The 9,301-nt window shown below is 32.3% G+C and overlaps 1 protein-coding gene across 1 annotated transcript; it reads left to right on the top strand.

The window, feature by feature from the left end:
* The first annotated feature begins 7,385 nt into the window (after positions 1-7,385).
* LOC131846225 (acetylcholine receptor subunit beta-type lev-1-like) lies at positions 7,386-8,949 on the top strand. The gene has a single exon (XM_059195477.1). It carries the CDS (start codon positions 7,386-7,388, stop codon positions 8,634-8,636), a length of 1,251 nt encoding a protein of 416 aa, XP_059051460.1. The 3' UTR covers positions 8,637-8,949.
* The last annotated feature ends 352 nt before the right edge of the window (positions 8,950-9,301 follow it).

The raw sequence follows: 9,301 nt of genomic DNA on the forward strand, positions 1-9,301 counted from the left end.
GGTTAGTTACCATTTACCATCATTATCGTCTGTATTCGTGTATGTTTATGGTTATGAATAATGGAATGATGCACTCGCCTGTGCTAATTGTTTACGCTGGCGAGACATCAGTGGAGGATGATAAAATGAGCAGGCAGAAAAGTCAGGTCAGTTAGCCTATCTGGGCAAATGGCAATTTACCACGATGGAACCGTGTGAAGGTCAAATTGATATGGTACATTGCTAGTTGGGTTATATTATTGTTTGGTTGTATTATGTACATTGTTTATATACCTGGGAGATCACGTTATCACGTGGGGCCTATGATATCACACATTCTTGGGTTATTAGTCCACATTAAAAACAATCCCCTCCTATGGTGACCATTGTTTATTAAATATACCTGGGAGATCACATGGGCCTCTGATATCACACATGCGTCATTCCAGAGGAAGATGTCATCTCTCTTATCCTGTAATTTCTCTGCCTAATCTGCATCCTACAACCGAAACACAGTATACAGGATGTTAGAATATTTTTAGTCTGTATTTTTAACTAAAATAATAACATACTCTGTAAAACTATACATATGTTCTGTATTGTTATATTATCTATGATTTTTGTATCGAGCTTCCTCTTCCGGTTTTTGTTAATTAGATATTTCCTGTTGATAGTGTGTTAAGTTTAATTCAATAATATAAATTCGTCACAAGATACAAGTAAATTATTTCCACAATTTTCATCACAAAGCAATAAATATGCTTGGGGGTTCAAATAAAAGATTGAGAACCTCTGTAGTATAGTATAGAATAGAAAATTCTTTATTCAAATAAATTAAATTTATACGCTTTTGAATACTCATAGTTTTTTTTAATCTACCGCTCATTTGGAAATCTGTCTCATCACAAGAAGAACGAGTGGAAAATTAAAAGTAGTTACTTTTGTGATGATCGTAGTTACTTTACCTTCATAAAAAAAACGGCGTAAACGGTGCAGTTATAACGGGAGTTACTCAACAACTTATTTTAATGGTCAATTCCTTACTTTTATGGGGGAGCGGTTTAATTTGAAAGTTATGAGAATAACCGCAGACACTTGCGCTTAATGCCTGCAAAGTATTATAAAGTGATAATAAAATATTGCAAACTGTTATCTGGAATTGAAATTTTATACATTCTCATTTAACGAAATATATCCTATCTATATGAATACGTAAAGCAAAAACATTGTACCTCTTTTAACGAAAATTGCGCGCACAGTGGATTATGAAATTACGCACACTTATAATTTATATAATACTAGCTACTCGCCCCGGCTTCGTACAGGTACATGTATTATATATATAGACCTTCCTCTAGAATCTCTTTATCTATTAAAAAAAATTGCTTCAAAATCCGTTGCGTAGTTTTAAATATTTAAGCATACATAGGGCTGTCCGTCCCTATGTATGCTTAAATCTCTAAAACAACGACAGCGATTTTGTTTTATACTATGTAATGATTTAGAGAAGTGGAGAAAATTAATATTAAATTAGTAAAAAAAAAACTATGTATTTGACACAATACGTTGCAAAGAAAATGAGGATATAACTCTTTTATTTATTATTAAAATCTGTGGTATAGATGAGAATAGATTAATATTGTTTATTTTTAATATTTTTTATCTATAGTCTTACTGAATGTTAAATTAGTTATGGTCGACTTTCGACCATTGGGCGACGGTGTAGTTCAAATTAATACTACAAATCTAAAAAGGAACGGTTTAATTTCTTTATTTGTATTTGTTAAATAAATAAATACTCAAGTGATTTTATTAAATCTCCCAATGAATATAATAGGCTGTATTTTATACAAAATAATTAGAAATCCCATCATTATCCAGTAACAATAATAACAACCTTGGACAATTTATAGGTTGCCTTCTAGTCCAAAGATAAGAGTGTTATTAGTACTAGACAACTGATAGAAACACTTCAATACATTTTTTGGTAAATGCATGATTTGCAAATGAATGAGTTTTTACTATGTATATTATATATATACATAGTAAAAACTCAAACTAATACAAATACTCATGAAACAAAATGTTTGTAGCGTGCGTGGAATCGAACCGCGTGCGCGACCAAAACGTAAACCGCTAGACTACCGGAGACGTTAAAATCCGAAATTGGTTGTAGTTTAATAAAATTATGAAAGTTTAACAACAAATCAGCATTAAGTTGTCAAATGTAAGTCATCTAATTAATTTGCTCTTGAAATTGTTATATTTATACACTACTAGCTGTGCCCGCTACTTCGTCCGCGTGAAATGTCCGAGTGACATTGGCCAAAAAATATTTCATAATCTAACTCAAAAAAGCTAAGGCAAAAAGTTTCATCGTCCTAGCTACAAAAATGACGAAGTTTCCAACATATTTTCATCCCCTATTTTACTTAAGGATAAAATTTTTACAAACTTTGAATGTCATATTTACTTATATTTAATCAACAGCTCAAAAAATAATTTTCAAGCTTCTAAAAATTACGATACTTTCATCTCCTTTTTCAACCCCTTACAACCCTTTTTTCGCTTCAAGAATTAGCCTATGTCCTTTCTCAAGATCTAGACAGTTCAGTAGTTTTGGCGTGAAACGAGACAGACAGACAGGCAGACAGAGTTACTTTCTTATTTATAATATTAAGTAAGGATAGTAAGGATTATGAAGTAGGTCCGGCTCAGTAAGTAATTTATTACGAAGGTTAGGCCCGTAAGGTACCAAAAATGAATTTTGCTTGTTGATAAATGTTTCAATATCTGTTTTGTGTGATTAATGATGATATTGAATCTGATTATCTTATATATAAAATTCTCGTGTCACAGTTTTCATTCCCATACTCCTCCGAAACGGTTTGACCGATTCTCATGAAATTTTGTGAGCGTATTGAGTAGGTCTGATAATCGGCCAACATCTATTTTTCATCCCCCTAAATTTTAGGGATAGTCCAGCCCTAACTTTTTATTTTATTTTAAGGCAAAACGTTTGCCGGGACAGCTAGTAATATATAATCAGACACAGCAATGCAGGGTAGGACGACACTATTTATTGTTCACATTATTGGTTTAATATTAAGAATTTATTTATAGTTGTAGACTGTACAAAGTCATCTGCATGGGTGTCTCACATATTTCTTTAGCCAAACATCTATAATAATAATATCCCTTGTTTAAAGACAAACTTGCTGTCCCCAAGTATCGTTTAGAAAAGTTAAAAGGTCTTTTATGAGAATAGGTATAAAAATTTACAATAAAATACCAAAGGATATGTTGGAATTACCCTGTGTGAATTCAAAACATCTGTTAAATCATATTTACTGAGCAAAACCTATTACTCACTAAACGATTACTTGAATGACAATGTGCATAGCAATAGTTGTTCATGCACTGAATTTTCATTTAATGTTAGACATAGACACCTATATAAATATACATTGTAAATAAACTGGCTGCGAGCAAAAAAGTAATTCAATTGAGTTTATATACTAAACTGACGTTAGGAAAAAATTAAAATTAAAATGTAAAAATTTGACGTTCATAAGCGGCTAAAATGTCCTACATGAATAAATGATTTTTAAATTTGAATTTAAATTTATTCACACAGCGTCATCTAGTCCAAGTTCAAGTCCAAGCTAAGCACATTTTGTGTTACGGGTACACTATACAACTCATAGATATTTTTAATATTTTGTAAATACATACATAATGTACATAGAAAACACTTAGATCAATATAAACAATCATACTCATAAATACAAATGTTTGTACCGTGCGAGGAATCGAACCCGGACTATCGGAAGTGAAGTGGTGTGTTAAACCGCTAGATCATTGAGACTATCAAATATATAGCAAAGAGTGCTAAAATACTATGGGAATAAATTAATTTAAGTCTGACTATGAATAGCCCTAATAAATAGATTTTTTTAATTGACAGCCTCGGCGGTCTAGCACATTTTGTGTTAGCATACCAACTTAGATATTTTTAATGTTTTGTAGATTCATTCCTCGTACATAGAAAACATTTGTATTAAACAATCATACTCATTATTGTTTGTACCGGTCTGGGAATCGTTTTCTATGTATAAGTGGTGTGTTATTTCATTGAGACTATCAAATAAATAGCATCTGTTACTGGATGGGAACACAATACTATTTTAATAAAAACTAAATAGTAAAAATGTTTTTTAATTGAAAGGGCTCACGGTCTAGTGGTTTAACAAAACAATATATGGTCAAAAGTGACATACAAAAAAAATAGATATATTGTTTTTAAAGTTTATAAAAATATGTATTTATTTACAAAAATAATAGCATCTATGTATTTATATCAGTTGTCTAGTACCCACAACACAAGCTCTGCTTAGCTTGGGACTAGATGGCGATGTGTGAATTGTCGTGAGATAAAACATAATCTTTAATGCATGGATATACATATATACATAGACTAACCATTACGCATGATGGTGTGTTGGTCTTTTAAATAAATCGATTATTTAAAAGAGCAACACGCAACTTTCAAGCTCGTTCTTCTTGTGATGAAACAGCATTCCGAATAAGCGGTAGATTAAAAGAAGGATAACTCAAAAGGATACTCCAAAGTGAAGAAGGATATTCAAAAGTGATTAAATTAAGTTTATTTGAATAAAGGATTTTCTATTTTAATCTATCAATTTTGGCAACAGCTGTCCAAAGCTAGCGTTATTTCGTTTACCGGAATAAACAAAAATTGGTTCACAAAAAATATTATTTGCATATTAGGAATGCCTATATATGGATATTCATTATTTATGCACGTCATCTCGTCTCTCTGTCAATTAACCTGCATTTTGATATAGCTAACTGTGGATATTGCAGACTAACATGAAAATGCACTTGATATCTTTATTCTAAACTATTATTATAAAGATTTGTTTTTTACTTGTATTAAACTAACCCACAGGGCGAGAGGAGTTTGCTAGCAAATGCTCAAAATACAAGGCTCGGCTGAGTGTCTATCCTAATGAACTACCTAGGCTTCTAACTGAAACGCCTGAAAAAACACATCTACTGGTTTTGGATAAACAACAGTCCAGTTCTTAATTTTATTTTTTAAGACCTATTTACACAGCGCCATCTAGACCCAAGTTAAGCTAGCCAAAGCTTGTGTTATGGGAACTAGATAACTGATACAAATACATAGATTTTTTTTCGTAAATATATACATAATATACATAGAAAACACGCAGATAGATACAAACAATCATAGTCATGTATACAAATATTTGTGCAGTGCGAGGAATCGAACCCGCGACCATCAGAAGTAAAACGGTGTGCTAAACCACTAGACCACCGAGGCCGTCACTCCTCCGAGGACGCCCTCTGGCATAAATTCATAAATGTATGCTATAAGGCGTCATTAAATAAGAAGTCTTGCACAGAATGGACTGCAGACTCTCATTGTCATCTGCTAACCAATCCGATTGTAGTAAAAATACTGATCACGGATATACCAGGAAAAAAAAATGTATTAAACTCATTTTAACATCGGTTATTAAGTGTACGGATACCGTAAGTGCTGTGTCATCTTCATTGGACAGCCTAAAATTGTACGACAGACAGAATGTCTAATGAAATTTAATTATTTGAACTGCTCACATCTACCGTCATCGGTAATGCTATATAGTTAAATTGTGACCATGGATAGTGCAACCTAGTCGAAACATCAAGAGAGGTAAATAGCTTTATTTACCATATCAGTATTGGTATTATGAGCCGGTTAATTACAACAGTGTAATAGTAATACAACTCTACATATAACTTTAATAAGTACCTATCGACTGTCTGACCAATAGATGGTAAGTGGTTACCGTTCGTTAAATACATGAACAGCCCTAAAGATATTATATTATATTATATTATATTATATTATATTATATTATATTATATTATATTATATTATATTATATTATATTATATTATATTATATTATATTATATTATATTATATTATATTATATTATATTATATTATATTATATTATATTATATTATATTATATTATATTATATTATATTATATTATATGACGCCTGAGTCCTCCTGCGTTGTTAATCCGAAAACCAATATGACATGCATCCGTATCCTATAATTTCACACTATTCACAGGCAAAACAATTAGTTATTTAAAGAAATAGAGGTCCCTACTTACTACTACTTTAATTTAACCCTCACAGCTTTATACATACTTAAGGAGTTTGGTACTTTATTGATAGCCTAAACATTGAGGAGGTTATAAGCCATTGAACACCACACTAAGGCTCGAGAGTCGACCCACAAAAAAACAAAAAGAACGTTAAGCGTGCTTTATTTTTGGTCGAATTCTCAGTGTCAAAGCGTGAAATTATACCATACATAAAACATAAGTTTATTGGTTTCGTTTCTAATACAACAACATGAAATTGTATAAAAATCCGTGAAGATAACGGTCGACGTCCTGTCATCCAGGCGGTGGGCTGATTAATGACTTTCTTGAGAGAAAAAATAACATTAATGTTACCTTATTCCTTCCCTTCTCTCATGTGTCAGCACTCTTACCTGTCTACACAAGATTTTGTTCTATACATCTTTATCTTTACGCTAGATCCCTAACGAGGCAATCAGAGAGAACAAATTCTCAAAAAGCAACGTTTATTAAAGCATACTTACCCTTAGTATAAGAGTACTTATTTATATATAAACATAGTTTTATAATTAGATACAGCTGCGACCGAATTGGTTACCACTCAGCTTTGTGTCAGGCTGTAACGCCCAAACGCTGATTTTCAGTGGAACTAGTGGGAGTTGGCTTTATGTAATTAATTCAAAATGTATATATAGTATGTACGTGTGCCTGCGTGAACGTGCGCTTTTAGGGGACATTTTTAGTCACTTATGGACCACAAATTAAAAAAAATATCCGGAAATATACACAATTATTATTAAAATCGGTCCATTTAGTTCTAAACATTTCGTCTTATATGAAAACAGTATTTTATTAATATTTCTATCATCCAGTTGGGTTATTACCGTATTTGGAAAAAATTGCCAATTAATCTACCCATACACAACTCCTTTTTGTACCTTATAGTTAGTTCAATAAGGTTTAAATAAATAAATAATAGTTCTTTCACATTTAACTTATATCAGATGAAAACAGAATCATTTGCGTATTTGCACACCACTACAATCGGATCCTCTTCCGCGAATCGATACACAAATACAAGTATTTTGTTAATAGGTTATTAATTTAATCTTTCATAGCCATGTGTTAAAATTTCACGTGTAACTCGATACAGACACACATGTACATATTACATATCACTTTTTATAGTTATAAACTACGCAGTGTAGTCATAACCATGATTTGGATTGTACATTTACTAGTTTTATCTCTTTTCGGCTTGGGTCTGGCAGATGACTGTATAATAGACTATAGATCTCGTGAAAATTCATGGGAACAACAACTCCAAAAGGATTTATCATGCAACTACGACACCGCTAAGTCACCGGACGGCAATAACACCGAAGTAGAAGTCGAGTTCATCATGAAGTCTTTTAGTTTCGACTCTAAAGAGGAAACGTTTAAGGTCTACAGTTGGATGTTTATAAGTTGGAAAGACGAAAGACTGAAATGGAACGAAAGTAACTACGACCAGATCACGGAGTCCATCGTGTCGAGCGGCTCAATTTGGTCTCCTGGTTTAAGATTGCTTAACGAAGTCGATTGGGAAGAGTTCGACCACTACTACGGATTATGCACTATTAGAAATATGGGATACGTATACTGTTTTCCGAAAGTGGTCCACGAAACTATATGCAACACTAGATTAGTTAACTGGCCTTTTGATATCCAAAAGTGTACCCTTAAGTTTGGTGCTTGGACTAGACGTGACAAAATCAAATTCGCCTTCAGACCTGGAAACGCCATGACAATAATGGGAGCAGAATATGGCACTGGTTGGACTATTATAAATTACCAACAGGAAGAACATGAGGATGAAGATACGCAACTGAGACTTACGTTCTTCTTGGAGAGGCAAGCGGCAGGACTGACCGCTATCGTAGTTATACCAACTATTCTGTTATCTGTGCTTACTCTGTCACTGTTGCTGTTGGAAGTGAGGGATAATATAAGATTGGGTATAGCCACTTTCAGTTTGTTATGCCATTTCTATTACTTATCAACGATTAACGAATACATCCCTAAGCACAGTATGGACACACCTTCAATTTTGTTATACGTCCGCGGTTCAGTATTAGTGACAATGATGGTTTTAATACTGACCTCCCTTTTGAGTTATTTGCAAAGTAAGAAAGCCGTGCCTCCAATGTGGGTTGTTTCAACCAACAATTCAGTGTTGCAAAGCCATGCAAAATTCTTTATAGTACCACGTTGGGAAGTTGATCTATCAGGAATTGTTATTTCTGATGATGTAGAAAGAAACAAAGTTGAAGTTTGGAACGATTTTGCGAATATAATTAACAGTGTTTGTTGTATATTATTTGTTGTTGTTTACGTTATTTTTATATCTATGCATATGCCACGATCGGTTACGATGAATCGTATCTCTTTCGCAAACCAAAGTTCATCTTTTCAGGATCTTTATTAAATAAATATAATATTTGTAAGTAACTTTAATATTACCAAATTCATTATTATTATAATCAATATTGCCGACATCAGTGCGTATAGATTTATGTTTTTTTTTATTAATAATGAGATTGCGCTTGGTCGTACCTCATCTGATGGTAAATGATGGCAAAACCTAGGATGTAGCGCGCTTACCCAGAAGATTTATTATGTCAAAATTTGTTACTATGTTTAAGGTAGTTTTAAATGTTTGTTTATCTACAAAATTTGAATGACTAAAACAATTGATTGATTTCTATCTAATAGTTTGTAATAAGCTAGAAATGATAAAAGGCCGGTATTGAAAATATATCTGTAATAAAATATTTATATAACGTTATCTTATGACTATTATCCTACTTCGCCATTTTTTGTCTGTTTTAGTACAAAATAAAAATTACATTTTGCATAGGTATAAATACAAATATATACATTACTTTATAATTGAAATATTATCTGGTTTTATAATTAAAAAAAGGACAATTGACAATCAGCTTATGGCGTTCGTAGTCAAGCTTGTCATAGACAAGTTAAATAGTCTGAAAAAAATATCTTTCAATTTAATTACAATTGTTTCTTCTATGGCAGGCAATAATGCGCTTACTAAGCGCATTATTGCCTGTATTGTAGAAAAGTACGCCAGTA

The sequence above is a fragment of the Achroia grisella genome, unplaced genomic scaffold, assembly GCF_030625045.1.
Source record: "Achroia grisella isolate CSIRO2021 unplaced genomic scaffold, CSIRO_AGI_Agris_v1 utg507, whole genome shotgun sequence".
In the NCBI taxonomy this organism is placed as follows: Eukaryota; Metazoa; Arthropoda; class Insecta; order Lepidoptera; family Pyralidae; genus Achroia; species Achroia grisella.